Source organism: Semicossyphus pulcher, unplaced genomic scaffold, assembly GCF_022749685.1.
Source record: "Semicossyphus pulcher isolate SPU_LCO1_2020_fin unplaced genomic scaffold, fSemPul1.0.p SCAF_8, whole genome shotgun sequence".
Lineage (NCBI taxonomy): Eukaryota > Metazoa > Chordata > Actinopteri > Labriformes > Labridae > Semicossyphus > Semicossyphus pulcher.
In genome coordinates this window covers 12,588,830-12,606,907 of record NW_027211759.1, presented here as the reverse complement: position 1 = coordinate 12,606,907, position 18,078 = coordinate 12,588,830, and the positions used below count along the sequence as shown (strand labels likewise).

Below are 18,078 nucleotides of genomic sequence, written 5' to 3'. Positions count from 1 at the left end.
CACAGGTGGAATATACTACAACTGAAACGGTTCATGAATTCCTTTTAATTATTCGGCAACTTTTGTAATGATTGGTTTATCGTAAGAGCCATTTTAAAATACGATTTTAAAAGTTTTTTATTTGAATATTTTGCTACAAAAAAGCAGAATAAAAATCCGTCTACGAATTATGCCTATGAGCACAACTCGGGGGTAAAAACACTTTGTAAACACATGTTGGATGCGGTCGGAGGCAAAATAGCAGTACCCATGAACCACGACATGAAGTTTGAATTAATGATCAATTGATTTAACTTATATCATACTATACTTTAGTACTAAAAATAACATCAACGATTAAGTTATACTTCAAAACAACACAACTGCTTAATTACGTGGTGAAACAAAGATATCATTTTAATGGCTGAAACTCAGTCTGAAAAGCTGATTAAAAATCATGTCTGTTAATATTTAATATATACTCAGTGTGTATTTCAGTAGCTCTAATAAAATTGGCCACGGGGCGGCGCTGTATGACAGACTGCCAAGGCTTTCTGATCTTTATAATAGGTACAAAAACAAAGCAGGGTCACATTCAAATAAGGTGTTCTTATTAAGATTTATTAAACCCTATGATTTGAATGTGGTTTAAATGATGTAAAGTTACTCTTCATTGTGTTTATTGTAAAAATGTTTAACTAGACAACATTTAGGAGTGAAATTCTGTTTGTTGGTCTGACAACATTATGACACTGCATTAAACAAACACCTGCTAACAAACTAAATTAGTGAATTAAACATTTAAAATAGAAAGAAGAATAAAAGCTCAATATATCTTCTGCAGCAGTCAATAGTGACACTTTGAACCCTTGGTCATTGTAACATGACTGAACTATACAGCATAAAACTGAGGCAGAAGCATGGGTATGCAACACAACTTTATTGAAACTCTTGAAGCAACATCAATTTACAAACAAGGAAACGGGAGCTCTTTGAACATAAAATCCTTTTTAGAACCAAAATGACAGAAAAAAACTGAGAAAGGGATTAAACTCCCAAGGATTGGACCAGCAGTGGCAGGTGCATTTTTTATACAAAAAATAACTTATGAAATCTTTCAAGTTTACAGGAATATTGTCACACATCGCTCGTGTAAATCGGTGATCAGATTTACAGTTCAGCTTGTGTTTTCAACTTAAAATGATTTAATATTTCCAAATATCAAAGCAGGTATTACTTTGATTTAAAAAAGACAGGAAAAATACCACTGATGAACAAAGAAAAAAAAACATGAGTGAGCTGGGGCAAATGCATTCTTGAATTTTGAATTTTCAGTGTGGTGCAAGTTAGTCAGTCACAGTCATTATGAAAGGCCTTTTCAGGATCGTATTGCCTGAGTGCTGCCTCTTGACACTCCTCTGGGTCCCTGACCAGCTCCGCGCTTGTAGTTCTGTTGGTAACCGTCCTTGAGCAAGAGGAGGAAAAACATTTTAGAAACAACTTTGACTTTAAAGATGTCATAATTAAAGTGTGAGGTCTGAATGCTTCCGTCTTACCCTCTGATAATTCCCATTCGAGTAGTCTCGAGGTGTGTTGAACTGAGTCGGTCCATAACCAGAGTTCGGAGTGTTGGCAAAAGGAGGACGATACCCATCGTAGCCACCTGAAAGATAGCAGATTTTAGACTTAAATTGCTTCTCTTGACATTAACATAAACATAATTAGTTTATCAGATACATAAAGCCAGTAATGTTACACACAGGGATCAAATAAAATTAATGAGCTGACCCCTGAATCCGTTCGACGAGCCTCTGTAGCCGTTGATCATGCCCCTGGCGTTGCGAGGACCACCCCGAGACATGCCTCTGCTGTTGTAGAACGACTGAGGCTGCCTGCCGAAGCCTGGGCCCTGCTGGGAAGGCTGCTGATGGCCTCCTGACTGGTCTTGGGAATGGAAGGCACCAACTACTAAAAAAACAGACGAAAGTAAATATTCAGTCAAAGTCAAGGATGCAGTATTTCATTAAAAGAAGCTTATCTGGAAAGACAAATACAACACAATCAATCCAGTCTGTAAATAATGTAACGCTGAAAATGTGCCCACCAGACTGCAGTTGTTCGGGCTGCATCTCCGTCTGCTCCACAGGATGCTGCGACTGGTTGCTGAAGGCTTGGTTGTAGCTGTTCTGGTATTGGCTGGCCTGGTTCAAAGCCTCTGTTTCACTCGCTGGCGGGACTGGGGCGTTGAGGTTGAACACCTGAGGGGTGAACAAGGGCCACATTGTGGTGAAGCCAAAACCAGAGGAAAGGTCACAGGCTCGTTAGGACTAAAGTCCATTACTCACCATTTCCTGGATAAAGCTGCTTCACTACAAACTCATACAATATGCAACATGATGAGAGGCTACTTAAAGACTCCAACAGCAACTTCTGACAAAACCTCTTACAGCAGCTACTTAGACTCGACTGGAAGTCTTTCAAAGATGTTTATTTCTACAGAACAGATTTGGTCTTTTGATTTCTGTTCTTTTTAAGAAGGGTAGAATTTGATGACATCGTTAGAAAGTTTGATTAAATGATAGGGGAATAAGTGTCAACACAAGGGCCTTACTGTTTGCATGGACTGGAATGGTGCTGCGTTGACATTGATGCCACTGCTGTGAGGAGCTTTGGAAACCGGCTGGAAAACCTGCGTTTGAGAGGCAGGTGGGAGAGCTGTGGAGGGTGGAGGCTGCTCTGACGACAAGGACATGGAGGTCTGTTGGAGAGGAAACATGACTGGCGTAAAGAGGTTGTATTCGTCGTGCTGAAAAGTACATCAGACTTTCTCACAGAACACGGTTTACCTGAATGGGGTCGATGGATTCTGTTGGGGGTCGAGGATCTGGCGAGTGTGAGGTCTGAAACATTGGGGGCGGAGTTGGGGAGACGATAGGAACCTAACAACATAGAGAATAACAATTAAAAAGGTTTCTTTTTATTTTGTGTGGCTACACAGCCAGTATTGCCTGCTGAAGTTTGATTACTCACTTGTGTGGGCTCAGGCTGGACAGGAACAGAGTTGGGTTGCGTTAGCCGGGACTCTGGGTGAACTAAGAAGATGCAAGGAGAAAATCCAGCGTCATTTTCACGTCTCATCACTTTAGATCGGAGTTTTCTTTAAGTAAGAACATACCTGGAGGACACACCATCTGTGGTAAGTCCATGTTCTGAGCGGGTTTCATAGGCTGTGCTGAGACAATGGCGGGGTCAATGGGCTGTCCGTCAAACTCCAGCATAGAGTCCTGAGAACAGAGGAGTGATGAGCACCGTGCTGATCATCTGCACTTAACAGTCGCTCACAGCACAAAGCCCCACCTGCATGAAGTTGTATGTTCCCTGCATCTGTGCCATTAAGTCCTGCACCACCTGCTTCCTGGCCATGGGGTCGGTCGGCGGAACAGGAGACACTAGGTTCATGGGGTGGGTATCCAGGGCAACAGGGGACGTTGCAGGCTGCACGGGCGGCTGCTGCTGCTGCTGCTGCTGCATGGCACTGATAGCCTGAGAGAGAAAGAGACTTATTAGACTCTACCAGTGGGTTTTTGTTCACATTAAAGTTTATAAATAAAAACATCAATGCTTATAATTAAATCCTGTAAGGCCAGACTCAGACTACAGGAGGACTGGGTCTGAGGTTGGGTCTGGTTTGGGCCCTTGGTCTGGACTGATGTGAGGTCCAGATTATCTGAGAGATTCAAACCTATACCTCCTGAACGGATGGTCTGGAGTATTACATCAGTACTTCCCAAGCGGGACAACAACAGCCAATGAGGGATAACGCGATGGATCCCCTGAGGCTAATGTTAGCTCCCATATTACTGGCAACAGAAAACAGGAACAACAGCAACTTGCTGATAAATGGACAACCTCTACTGACCTGGTCTCCCCTAACATTTTAACATTTGTTCACAGCAGAGCATCACTATAACAGGTTGTAGCCAATCCTTGTTTTTTTACACCTGCTGATCACACGAGATCATACAAGATCCCGTGATCTCTGGCACAAGTGTTAATTTCCTGTAGTGAGTGACGCAGCACTATTTTGACAAGCTGCATTTCTTGTTTGGGGGTTGCTTTTCAGTTCTGGCTGAAACAGAAACCTTCTCTGCAGGATTTTCCTTCTTTCACCATCTATGGCTGCAAGCCCGCACATCAACCCTTGAAGAAAACAGCCAATGAGAAACACCTCTCTCTGAAGCAACCTGTGATACACCACAGTCCCTCGTCCCTGATCATGTGACTAAATCCTACAAGTCATGCAGAGGTTTTGACATCCCCCGAATCACTTGTTAGATTGGTAAATACTTAAAAGTAATACTGACTCGTATCCTAGGCAGTAAAAAACCAGACCAGACAAGAAAAATAAATTTCCATCTTACAAACTAGGTCATTTGAGGTCAGATGGTTAGAAGTAGTAGTACTGAGCAACACAAAATAAAAGAAATTTACTTCAATCCCAGAAAAACAGCCTCCCAGCATCGTACCTCTGTTTCCGAGGTCCACTCATCCCCCTGCTCCTTCTCACTGCCGCTGTAAGTGCTGTCTGGAATGAACTGTCTGTTTACAAACTGGAGGGGGAAAAAGCAATTATCAGCACGATGCTAAAATGATTATATGATCAGCTTCAAGACTCTACAGGAAGGAGGAAAACTAATCTCACCTCTGTCGTTTCAACTGCGATTGGCTCTATGAACTCCTCAATTATTTCAGTTTCTGTAAAGAGAAAAACTATTCAGAGAATGCAAAGTCTTTTTTTCCAGATTATATTAGCGTGATAAAAATAGTGAGCTTATTGCAGCATGAGTTCAGAGAATGGTCGGGACCTGGATCAACAGTCTGCTCTTCTGCTTCTGACGATTCAGCTACTGCCGCTGTTGCTGCCACCGCTGCTGAGGCCGGCTCTTCTTCCTCCTCCTCCTCACACACGCCGTTTTGGTGAGATGGGACCCGGTCAAAGTACCCGCTCAGCAGAACCTGGTCCAAAGTCTCTTTCAGTGCCTTGTCTAGAAGAGGAAAAGCATAGCAAGCAGTGAAAAAAAGATATGCAATCAGAAGTCAACCATTGCAAATGATATTTAAGGAAGTTACAACTTTTAAAGCATTATGTTGTGAACTTCCTCGATGACAGTAAACTGAATGACTGACTGCTGAAAACACTGAATTAATCAGCATAGATTTATTTATTACATACATATAGAAAGCTATCACTCTGTCCACTGAATGAAAAGTGACAACAAAAGAGAAAATGAATACAAATCAATAAAAATATACAATACTTCAGTCTTAATCCTATAATTAATAACTTTAAAACCTCACATTCATGAGCCACTGTTCGGCAGATGCTGATGACTGGGTATCACAGTGCAGCGAGGTCAATGAGGCCATTTGACCATTTAAACAAGTTCAGCTCGCCAAGCCGCGCACACTGTGGCAAAGGGCCAAAAACAGCATGGACTGGGCCCCAACAAACTCACCAATATGAGACATATGCCAAATTTAAATATCAAATATTTCTTGTAACATTCAGAATTTATAACAACAAAGTCAGAATTTAACAGGCCAACCAAGTTAATCTGAATCAGCTTCTTTAGTGTCCTTTTTATCAGATTTGATCGACAATGATTGACAACATGTGCTCGCTCATGGTGGAGTTTCCTACTTTAGTGTAGACCTGCTCTCTATGTTAAGCGTCTAAAGATACTTTCTGTTGCAATTTTGCAAGATATTTATGAATAAAATTTGCATTGACATACTCCGTTTCTAATGTTCCTTATTCCTGATTGATGCACGGAATGTTTGACATCACCCCCAGGCCTGCTCGATCTGAGGAAGATCTGTGACGTGACTTGTCATAAATACATATTGTGTGCATATTAGCTCTCTGCTGTAATAGTTACAACTGTTCTGCATGTTTTACACAGTGCCCTTGTTTATAACTTCACTCCTTCCTAAGCCATCACGCTTGCTAACTAGAGGTCACCATTATATTGATTATGGAAATCTGAGTGCGGACTGTATAAAGTGAATAAAGCGCCTGTTTAATGCAACGTTACTACGTCGTATGACCTTTCTGCACTAGTTAGTAAGCTGGCTCAAATCCAGCATGCGCTTTTAGGATGTATATTTTATAGGCTGATTATTACCACTTTGTATTTCTCTGTAATGCAGAACAGTGTTAACAATGTTACTAAAAATATTCTTAAATTCAAAGCATTTTCTGAATGATTACATACTTAAAGTAATATCAAAAACACACAACTAGTTGACTGAAAGCTTAAACTAATGACTGTTATACAACAAGGAACATTTACTCATGAGCAGCCCTGAAAAAATGTACAGCCAGAATTACTGACATTTCAACGATGCCAGTAGAACAACTATGACTTTGTTTGTAACTCTCTAGAAAACACTAGAAAACGGCCTTGAGCTAGTTCACTTTTGGCTCTTCATGAAAAACAGATCAAAGTTATTTCCTTAACGTCCTCACGCCTCAGGTCAAACTGCTGTCTACATAAATATCGCCCTGAGTCACTGAGTGAGCCCTCCTTACTGAAGTGAAGTAACTGGCTGGTGTCGCTACAGGGAACTGGGTCACTTCCACCACCACCAGTATCATACTGTGGCTCCAGAGATCTGACCAGTGGAACCACAGGCGACAGAGCCACTGGCACCCTGCCCCGCTGCTGAGTCAGGATAAGCCCACAGCGCTCAGCCCCCCGAGCAGAATGCAGCAGTGCGAGTCCTGAGGCCAGATCGCTGAGAATGCAGTACGCCAATATCCCCAAGCCCTGATTATTCACATCAGAGCACCGCACACATGCTGCATTACCAAAATACAATGCACATGCTACACTAACATATTAAGACTGATTAATGGCTTGCAGTACCGTATGAGAGCAAGGTTTGTTTAGAGCAGCTTTAGCAATCTTTATCTACCGTGCCTTGGGGTCACTCAGAAGTATGTGACACATTACTTATGGGCAGCTTCAGCACAATAAAAAGCTTGTTGATGACTGCTGTGTCACCATCCATCTGACGAAATGTCCTGCCAACAATTTTCACCACCAGCTGGGAATATAAATGAAGCCAGATTTCCTTGAATAAAAACTAGATTTTGCTGTTAAATACAGCAGGGCTGTAACCTCTTCTTATTTTTAATACTGATTCAATTCTGGCACAGTGTTCTTTAACTTGACAGTGTGCAAGAGTTCCTGCTTATCTGGGATAAGGATGTGTTTTCCTACGCAACTGTCTACAAGAAACTGAAGGTGTGCATGAACCTTACAGTCAAAAATGATTCATCAGAGTTCCTTAGACTTGAATTGATTAATATTTTAACTATAAACTGTCGGTAAAAAGCATAAAAAGTCATCAGTGTTCCAGAGCACAGCTGCAAAATGTCTTGTTTTTCCGTCACACACGCCCTGACCCCAGGATACTAATTTCACTTTTATAGAAGACTAAAACAAATGAGCAAGAAAGCAGTGGATCTTTTGGGATCTCTTCAAAATTATGTTGAGGATTTACTGGTTATTAAACCAGGTGTCAATAATTTTTTCTCATGAACTGATTGAGTCATCGACTAATTGCAGCAGTTGTAAATTGCAGCTTTGGCAGAGATGAATGAGCAAGAAAGAGAAGTGAAATTTCACTTACACGTCGTTCCAACCACAGCCTTCTCCTTGCCTTCCAGCAGGTCCCAGAGGTGCACAGATGCTTCATCATACTGGTCAGCCAACCTGCAAGTACAGAGATACGTTGTATGGATTTACTTATTCAAAGAGATTAAAGAAGCAGAAGAACTCTTTTTGAATTTCTTATCAAGATATTGCTTCTTCTTTAGACCAACCTGACGTTTTGGTCACGGTCTGGCCCCACTAACTTGTAGAGCTCATCGAATGCTGTGAGGTCTGCATCTGTCAGCAGCGGTGACCCGCTGACGCCCTGCTTCAGGTCCTGCCGCACAGTCTCTTCTCCCAGCCTGTCCAAGAGGAACTGCAGCTCCAGAACCGTCTTCAACCTCCTCTGCTCTGCCTCCTCCCGCTGCAGCTGCTCCCGCCGTGCAGACTTCTTCACTACTTTCTGGATCTACCAATGAGGGAAATCAACCACACCAGGTTAAGATACTAAAAGTCCAGGCGGGCACCACTAAGAGAACATTTTCAGAAAACCAGAGTTATCCTTACATCTTGTCCCATTGCAATAAACGTCTTGTGCAACTCTCGAGCAAATTCCAAGTTATTCATAATTTCCTGGTATTTGCAGAGGGCCTCCTGAAATGTGTAAGAAAGAGAAAAATGTCACACTTTGCTAGGTTATAAATCTTGGTCAGAATTACAGGTCATTTGCTGCTAATGTACAAAACAATGAAGGCCTCAGTGTACCCACCAGCTGGTCCTGATTGAGACGCTCCCCATTATTCTTCCTGACTTGATAGTCGTCCAGTTTGCTCTGCAATAAACAACAAAGTTACAGTTCACTGTCCTCAATTATATCTATACAAAGTTTAGGAATTCTTGTTGACAGTGCTGTAGTTTTTAATGGATTTGTTGTGTTACACCTCCTACTTTACACAACAGGGACCGAACTACATGGTGTTATCAGGAGGGATCTGGAATAATAGTTTGTCCTCTGGTCTCACCTTTTTCTTCTCCATGTTGCGGGCCTTCTTGTCAATGACACCGAGCACTTGCTTCAAGACTTCGGACTGTCCACAGAGGGAAAAATTGCCCATTGACCCTGGAGCGGATCCCACATCTGGGCTGACAGACTGCAGTGTCCCATTTGCATTCATCACTGAGGGCATCTAGAAACAAAAGTGTGAGAGTTAACTTCTGGAAGCGATACAGAGACAATTTATGAAAGGATTATCTGGGGAAAATACTGTGATCGGCATTACCTGAAATCTTTTTCTAATGGAGGAACAGTCAATGCTGCATGTTGACATTTGAAGGGGAATAATAACTTCCCATTGCACAAAGCCAAAATCAAAATTCAAATTGCATGTTTCTTATCTTAACACCAGTCCAAAACCTGAAGGTATAAGTTTATAAACAAAGGACCCAAGTGGACCACCTGAAGTGTTCACTTTAATAGCCAAAAGGTAAAGAGCACAGCCATGTAGCTGCAAGGATGTGCAATATACTGTATATGAAATCTGTTAGGGGTTAAACGATATATAAATATTGACTACAACTTCGTAACATACGGCAGTTACTGAAGTTGTATACCTATGGCCCTAAACCATTCATGATAGCTCTTGGCTAACTTTGATCCACACTGTTTGTAAACTAATAGGATGACGTTTTTGAACCCTGTATTTCTTAATGTAATATTTTCCGTATTACTTCTGCTACAAAGCTGTATCTCCGGCTGCCAGATCTGTGATCCACAGTTTCCCTAGTAGTGCGGTCAGTTAGCCGGTGTTATCTCTGAGGTTTGGTAAAATGGCCTTGGCCGCACTACCGTTAGCACAGACCATTGACTTAGCATCTTCACGCACTACTAGCTTGGTTGTCTGGTAGCTACAGCGACGCGTGCTAGCCAGCAGCCGGCCGGGCGCCTCGTTACCGTGGTAGCACGACTCCTGATTCACCCACCTTGATGTTTTATATCCACAGGGGAGCTTGCTAGCGATATGTACGAAACGGCCAAGTTGTTATTGTTGTTGTGTTGCTTTATATTCTCTTTCACTCTAGTGTGGGATCCGCCCCGCCGGCCTCACCGACAACTGAGACGGTTCGAAAGACGGAGAAACTCTTTATAAAGGCGAAGGTCCGTTTTTAGCTGTCGCAGATATGCCTGAATATATGAACTACAAAAATATACCGTAAAATGGCCAATGTTTATCAATAAAAAGACTTTAATGCAGAAGGCCAATTTATTTATCTAGATGTAAAATATCTGGAAAACTATCAATTAATTAACCATGATAAAGTAGTTACTTTTAGACAGGCAAAATAGTCTACAGCCTCTTGGCAAAAAATCTGCACAATCATTAGCTTTGATTAGGCTGGTCTATCTCTATCCCTATGCAATGTACAGTATTTTTTCTGCTGCAGCTGTCCCATCCCACTGTAAGCAGTAGCATATGTTTCACAGCTGTCTCTCTGCAAACCCATCAGTCATGACAACACATAACTGTACCATCATTTGCACAACAGTTTGAAGTTCAACTTCAACTTGGAAATGGGCATATACATTTATTTAGATTACTGAAACAGACCTGAGACACTAAAGGTTTTTTTTAAGTTAAACTTTATTTTGGGCTACTACTTTCAAAAAGCTGTACCCTAACCTAAACTAACATAAGACAGTACCCAAATTACAAATCCATAGAGCAGAAAACACAACAAAACATATACTTAGAATTTTTCAAATGAAAAATATCCTTAAATCAGTTATAATGATAATGACAATAATTCTTAGGCAGCTAACCAGACTTTTTAAAGATTTCTGAGTCGGTCCAGTACTAGAATATGCTGCAGAAAGACAAAGGGGCTGCACAAATAAACAGAAAGTGAAAGTTGGAAAGATCAAGTGTTGCTCGAGCCATCTTAGTGCCTCTCTAGATTAAATTATGGTGTCTAAAAGATCATTTTAAGATGGCTTACCAGTGTTAGGATAAAACCTGGTATCCAAATTTGCATCTAGGAGGGTAAACAATTTATAAAACACATGTAATAAACATTTAACAGGTTTGGAAAATTAGAACAAGCAATAAAGTTTTGTTTAAAGCTGCAGAGAAATTGAGAGCCCCATCTTTAACTCCATATAAGGGAAACGGCACATATTTTTAGTCTGTTTGTCTGCATGATAAATAATAGTATACATAAAGCATTTGTCCTGTCCAAGGATGACAAACTCTGCAGTAAAATGTACATAAATGATAAAAAAGTACATTAACATATTGAGACTTATTTCATTTAATAAGCTGTGCAAGTGTTTCAGTAAATGGACCAAAACTGATTCCAGAGACCATGACAATGCTGCTTTAGATTCAGTCCAAAATTGTATTTGTTAATTACAACAGTAGGGGGCAGTAACGCTCAGCTGTATTACTGTTAAAGTAAAACTGTGTCAGGGAATTCAGCCTATGTGTCCTCTGACTCTTAAATGTGTAGACCCACTATACATTTCAGATGATTTAACTGTAAAGTTAACTATTTTGTCATGTACACCGCAAATGCATTTAACTGAATAAATGCTGAAAGGGTCTCAAATTAAAACAATTGAATAAACTGTTAATTTGATTTTCCAATATTCCAATATAATCTTCGTGAATGCTTAGATGTTCTTTTGTTTCTACCTAACCATCGAGCACATACTTTAGTAAAGGGGAGCAAACTGAGTGGAAGAATGTGAGACCAGCTTTCTTTTGTTTTGCCAAATACAGGAAGCAGTTAACATGGCCGCACAGCCTTTTGATTGCACTGTTCCACTGAAAGTGTTTTCTTTCAGGGATAATACTGATTATGGGAGTGAAGCTCCCTTTCAACATTGAGTCATTTCCGCAGCCTGCTGTATTTCAATCGAACAACAACACACAGTCCATCAGCCAGGTCCTAATAGAATTACAGGGTGGTTCCTCTTTTAACCTTTGACCTTCACTCCTTGATTTTTCAGCTTTAAATGGGTCCTGCTTTCCTCTGATATAAACCCATGTAACAATAAAACTTTCCACCTTTGTAGACCTGGGTCGGTTTAGGAGGAGGGCTTTGAAACAGCAGCAGATTATCACTTCACTTGAGATCAGGCAGGAAGTGGTCGGTTGTGCTATTGCTGTTCCAACGTTTGTGCTATCAAGGAGTCAACAATACATCCAGAGTTCGCTTATTTCAGGAAATGGGCCTGTAAGCCTGTGTCCAGAGAGTCCATACTGTATATTTAAGCATTGTTACTCCACTACTAATTAGGATATCTAACTGAAAATGTCTAACGGTGAGATATAGTTTGTATTCCCTGAACTATCCTCGCTATTCTCCGCTAATGTACGACTTGTAATAATAATATAGTAAAATTGAATTGCTTTGTGCTGACGCTTATTTTCCAGCTGCTCTCAAATTCCACACTGCTTTCAACTCCATAATGCTCTCAGTGCCAAATGGGCAAAACAGGAAGCTGGACATGAGTGACACCACTTCCTATAAGGTCGTCCACATTCTTAACTGTTTGCTCTCCTAATTCAAGATCAGACAGGAATACAAGCTGAAAAAGACTGCCTTTGTAGCTCATAAAATAACATGTATGGTTGACTATTTCAACCTGTATTTTAATAAATTCTTATCGAGAGGGAAGTTTGCAGCTTTCTTGCCTCTAGTGGTGCCCCTAGGGTTTGAACTTGAAGCCTTGATATTCCTATCATACTGAGCCATCTGGAGTCGACCTGTCCATCTGGGAGGCCATGAGTAGGGTGCCATTATGCATGGGGATGGTGGGGGGGTAGGAAGTGAACGCGGTGTGCACAAACCCCTCAGGAAAGCTTCATCTCTGCATGCCAGTTGCACATCCTCTGGGCTGTCTCAGTCAACTCCACAGGAAGGAGGGGAACACTCGGGTGTCATATCAGCAATGACTTTCTCTTGTTTCTTGTCTGTCATAAATTTGCTCTTGAGCTCTGCTTTGACATTTTAGGGGGAAAAACACTACAGTAGCTAAATGTGCTGTTTTGACTTGAGACAGCATGTGTAAATCTTGTCCTTTAAATGTTTTTCATTTGAGGGACATGTAGTTTTATCTCTGTCAGGCTGCTCTGCTTTCTGTGTAGCTGGCATCACACAGCACCATGTTCCACCTCGCTCCTGGGCCGTCTCAGCTCGGTATCTCTCCAGTGAGCCTGCACAGTCCAACAACTGTCCAGCCCCAGGACACATTTAGCCTGAATTTAGAGTTTAACTGCGATCTTCCTCTCGTTGTATCTGGCTGAGGAGCAGACTGCGTCTGCTGGAGTTGTGCTGCTTTATCTCCCTGCCCAGTCCAACTGCTGTGTGTCCCTCCCTCCTGCAGGCAGACCTGAGGCTCTGGCAGCAGATAAGAAGAAGGAGAGACCACAGCAGCTCAGGATTAAAAAAGGCTGCAAGGACACCAAACATGTATCAATATCATTCAATTTATCACAACTTTAACAAGATCTTATTTTTAGATATTTCATAGCATCTACTACCTTTTAGTTACAGCTGATTCTACTGGAAATTAGTAGGTTTATCTTTCAAGACCCAAGAGGTCTTTGAAAATGATAACAGTGGTGAGAAGTAACTAAATTTACAAGATAATTTTGCAAAAACATATATAAGTATTTTCCTTATTACTTTCTTTTTTCTACTTATCTTAGAGTGAAACACTTTTTACTTCATTACCTTTATTTAAAAGCTGTACATTCTTGTGATCATTTTATAGTGTTATTTATTACACAACAACACAACATAGAAATGCCTCTCACATGTTCAGGAATCAGTAACAATAATCCTATAACATATAATACAACAGGGTGAAAGGGGTGATTGTGCAGTACTTATATGACTTACACCTGCAGGCTTAAAGGCCTATTACCAAGTGAGACCATCATGGCGTATACCCTTTTAACTACTATATTCTGTTACAATTAAAAGTCTTGTATTTAAAATGTGTTGAGTTATAGAATCATACCAGCAACATGTCCTTAATACCTAAAGTATGAAAAGTGAATGTTCTCTGCACTGCACGGTTCACACTGTAGAATCACCGCTTTAAAAACGCAAAAGGTCAAAAGATTATGTGTTCATTTATGATCCATATTAGAACCTCATGTAAATCACATCAGAGCTTTGCATAAATCCAGTCAGAGCTCGGCTAATAGCCCACATAACTGGAAACACTAAGAGCCTTTAATAAACAATAATATAATCATATTTATAAGTTGATCATACTTTGTGTGTAAATTTTAACATTTCCCTCTGAACTCTAGTGTGAAATTGGAAATACTCAAATAAAGAAACTCAAAGTTTTACAGTAGCCTACTCGAGTAGGTTATCTGAACTACACACTGTTAATGACTCACCAGTATTTTCACAAGTTATCTCAAAATTGTTCTAATTAATGATGCCTGATCCATAAAACCGGAGTATTTATTTATTTATATTTAATTCAAGTCATTACATTTATTGAAGTTATTAAAAAGTTACTTATAACTTGTACATGCTCTGTAAAGAGTAGGCCTACAGAGAATGTATAAATAATATTGACACAATCCTTTGCATACAGAGGAAGTAGGTTTAATGAGACGCGTTTTAATTAGAAAACACACAAGGTCTGAACTAGTGCTATCACGCGTCTCTTTATCTTTTGTCCTGCCGTGTCTTTAGTGAAGCAAAGCGTATAATGAAGTCATTAGTCCCAGTCACGACCTGCCTGCACGCCTCACAGAGCAGCATGAGCTGTGTTTAGCTGTCGCTTTAAGACCCATTTCCCCCCATTGTCAAACAGTCGTGAGCAGGAAGAGGGAAACGAAAGCAGAGAGAGGCAGAGAGAGGGGGCCTGATGTATTTAAACACGATGCTGCTGCTCGTGCTGCTGCACAATAACGGCGAGGAGCGCGTGAGCAGCCAGTCTACAGCTCGCGAGTGACCCTTTATTTTAAGGATATATTGTGTTTTAATTTAAAGAAAGGGCAGTCCTCAAAGTGGCTACAAGAAGATAGAATATACTTGACAGACATGGAGGTGTCAAGGCGGGTTATTGCCTCAGGAAATGATGACAGTGTCCTCCATCATCGCTTAGCTGCTTAGAGCGATATTTTCTTGTCTTGCGGCCATTTCCAAAGGATTCAACTGCCTGTCAATTTAACAGACAAAACCCGAGTGTAAGTGGCGTCTCTGAGGCTGTGGGAGCAGGTGCAGCGGCTTTTGGCTTCAGTGAGCCCACAGGCAGCTTCACAGGTAGCCGCTGAGCTGGCTGTGACTCTGAAACCTTTGATCTGGATCCGCCTGGACATCAGATATTAGCGATGGCATCGACTATAGAGAGGAAGACACTGGAAGCCAACGAGTAAGTACCTAACTGGCAATAGTATTATGCATGATATATATTTAAAATAGACGTTAAATGACGCACTATTATTGTGACAGCCAAACTATCTCACGTGCATGATAGCATGATGTCCGGAGTCTCGTGCTGTCGAGCAACAGAAATGACCAGTCCAAAAGCACATTATGTGTGAAAAAAGGGAGTAAAAATGTCTCTTTGCAAGAAAAAGTTCCCATAACAAGCGAAGTGTCGTAATGGTCTCAATTTCACAGTTTACTTTGTCAATATTGTTTCAGGCATAGGGGTCTAATACAAGGTGTAAATACCTATTTTTCAATCAAGCCCGCTAGCAATTACAAAGCCAAGCTGTGCATCTTAACATTCAAACCCAGAGAGCTTTATTTAAAATTCTAGTGGAGGTAAGAAAAAAATATCAGGGAAAGTGTTTAGGATAATGCACAAGGCAGGTGCAATATTTATATTTGATTCATGATGTAGCTACAAAAACGCTAAGGGTTCAACAATAACAACAACAGAAGGACAAAATACATTAAAAAAAATTAAATTGTAAGTGGTTAATAAAGTAGAGTTTGCTTTGTGGCTTTGGTAATGTATTTAACTATATCCAATGGCTCCCTCAGGTGGACAGCATCAAATGTCAAACATAAGTATTGAGGATAAACAGATTTAAAGTCAGTGGCCTGACAAATTGCAGTGCAGGGTCAATAAGGAAGTCTGGCCTTTTTGCACTATTATTTAGAAAATCAAAAATGAAGTCACATTTTCAAACATGAGTGCCAAAACAATTCTAAAATGTTTGCTGTTTTTTTATGACAGTAAATTGAAAACTTTGGGTTTGGAAAGGTTGGTCTGACAATTAGCAAGAACAAGGAGTCGCTGTGGGCTTCAGGAAATTTTTCACTGCTTCTTGACATTCTTTAGAGCAAATGATCAATTTGGAGTGTATAATTTATTTTCTAACCGGTATCCTTCCTCCTGCAGGGAGCCGGTGGATGAGGTCCTGCAGATGCCTCCCTCTCTGCTGACATGTGGTGGGTGTCAGCAGAGCATCGGTGACAGATTCTTCCTGAAGGCCATCGAGCAGTACTGGCACGAGGACTGCCTGAGCTGCGACCTGTGTGGCTGTCGACTCGGGGAGGTGGGCCGCCGGCTCTACTACAAACTGGGCAGAAAATTATGTCGGAGAGACTACCTCAGGTGGGTGTTATCACTAGAAGTGGTTATCATTTAAGAGCAGTAAGAGTGTGAAAGTGATTAAAAGAGAAGGCTGATCATAATCTGTGTTTTTCATAATCTTATTAAAAATATCTAATCTTCATATAATGGAAATATGTCATTGCTCATTGAGCACACGGGCATGAACGTGCACATGAAATATAAGGCTGATTAGGTTCAGAAGTATGCAAAATACGCTGCGGAAAAAACTCACTCACTCACTCACGGTATAAAATGCATGATCCCCCTCCAGGCTTACGCATAATAAAGGCATTATACATTACAGGCCTGACTAATAAAGTAGCTCTGAGTCAAAATGTAAAATACATTTATTATGTTGATTAATATTGTGCCTTATTCATTCAGTCTAAAATAATATATAATATAAAAATAAAGTAGCCAATAGCTGGAACAGAGAAATTTTGACTCCTGCTTCTATTATTTGAGCATACAGAAGGAGTACTTGTCGGTAAATACACAATGCACAGTACCGCACTGTGTGAAAAGTGACACCCTCTGGTGGAAGGGTTAATAAGTGGTCCCCTGACAGGTCAAACCAGCTATGATGTAGGTGTAAAGATCCACAGTAATAGTAGTTTCACATAATGAAAAATTGAGTGAATGTTTCCATCTTCAGCTCAGTCTAATGTTGATGTCTTCTTCTCTCCGTGCAGGCTGTTCGGTCAGGACGGCCTCTGTGCCTCCTGTGAGAAGAGGATCAGAGCGTTTGAGATGACAATGCGTGTGCGGGACAAGGTTTACCATCTGGAATGCTTCAAGTGTGCTGCCTGCCAGAAGCACTTCTGCGTGGGTGACCGATACCTCCTCATCAACTCAGACATTGTGTGCGAGCAGGACATCTTCGAGTGGACCAAACTCAACAACAATAACAACATGGTTTAGCAGAAAATCTGTGACTCAACACGGAGGAGTGTCACCCTGCTTTTTTCCACTGGCTTTACAGGGAACAGACTATCAATAGACCTTCTGCAGCCTGTGCAGGCTTTAACATGCACCTGAAGTTTATATGGAATCATTTAACTTAAAAAGTTGTGGCTACATCTCTGCATTGCTCAGCACAGGAGACTAAAGAAGACTGCACCAGCAATAACAGAAAGCTTTCAATCTGAGGCTTCGTGATGCAAAAAAACCCAACCTAAATACTGAAAATATGTAACGATGCAATAATGGATGTTGTTATACACACTGGAATTTTATAATTTATCGATGAACAAAAAGTAAATCTTTGTTAAGTCAGACACTGTTGCATCACCTCAGTGTGAAAACTTAATTAAGAATTTCATTTTATTTTGTAATTCAGCATTTTTTTTTTTGAGAATAATCTGGAAAGAATTTGGACGAATCATAAGGATTTATTAGAAGGACCACTCACAGATTTATTATGGGAAAATGCATTTCCATTTAACCCGCTGCACTGACTGAAAGGCTTTTTTATAGAATTAGTATAAAATCACTCTTTGGTCTTTCAAAATGAAGATGAATTTATTTGAAAATGGCGCCCTCTAGTGACCGAGGGAACTCATGCAATACTCATTTGACTGACTTTGGAGATGTTTCCAGTCTATTGTAACTGTTACAATTATTTGGACATAAACCTGAGACTCTTTTGTATATTTACTTGTGAATTTATTAAATACATTTCAATTTAGCAAAAGTTTCATATTTCATGATGTCTTCCTTTGAGTAACAAAGAAACCTGAAATCCTTGCATTAGAAGGAATAACTCCTTAATCCAGAACAAACATAGTCTAAGCAGGTTTTAGTATATGCATAAAAATATTATAATCTTTAATACTTATA

The 18,078-nt window shown here is 40.6% G+C and overlaps 2 protein-coding genes across 3 annotated transcripts; one reads left to right on the top strand and one right to left on the bottom strand.

The window, feature by feature from the left end:
* Nucleotides 1-904: 904 nt before the first annotated feature.
* On the bottom strand, nt 905-9,752 carry caprin1b (cell cycle associated protein 1b). Of its 2 annotated transcripts, none has more exons than XM_069687081.1 (18): nt 9,621-9,752; nt 8,663-8,827; nt 8,410-8,472; nt 8,208-8,294; nt 7,871-8,109; nt 7,678-7,760; nt 4,845-5,024; nt 4,682-4,734; nt 4,506-4,589; nt 3,337-3,522; nt 3,155-3,263; nt 3,010-3,071; nt 2,826-2,918; nt 2,591-2,737; nt 2,084-2,237; nt 1,768-1,947; nt 1,536-1,642; nt 905-1,444 (listed from the first exon to the last, which is right to left on the bottom strand). In XM_069687081.1, the coding sequence occupies exons 2-18, from the start codon at nt 8,825-8,827 to the stop codon at nt 1,358-1,360; spliced, it is 2,079 nt and encodes a 692-aa protein (XP_069543182.1). In that variant the 5' UTR covers nt 9,621-9,752; the 3' UTR covers nt 905-1,357. The 2 variants fall into 2 exon arrangements, with proteins under 2 accessions (XP_069543182.1, XP_069543183.1); XM_069687082.1 differs by having other exon boundaries at nt 1,768-1,944.
* Nucleotides 9,753-14,468: 4,716 nt separating this feature from the next.
* On the top strand, nt 14,469-17,552 carry lmo2 (LIM domain only 2 (rhombotin-like 1)). Its single transcript, XM_069686442.1, has 3 exons — nt 14,469-15,042; nt 16,024-16,239; nt 16,932-17,552. The coding sequence occupies exons 1-3, from the start codon at nt 15,002-15,004 to the stop codon at nt 17,158-17,160; spliced, it is 486 nt and encodes a 161-aa protein (XP_069542543.1). The 5' UTR covers nt 14,469-15,001; the 3' UTR covers nt 17,161-17,552.
* The last annotated feature ends 526 nt before the right edge of the window (nt 17,553-18,078 follow it).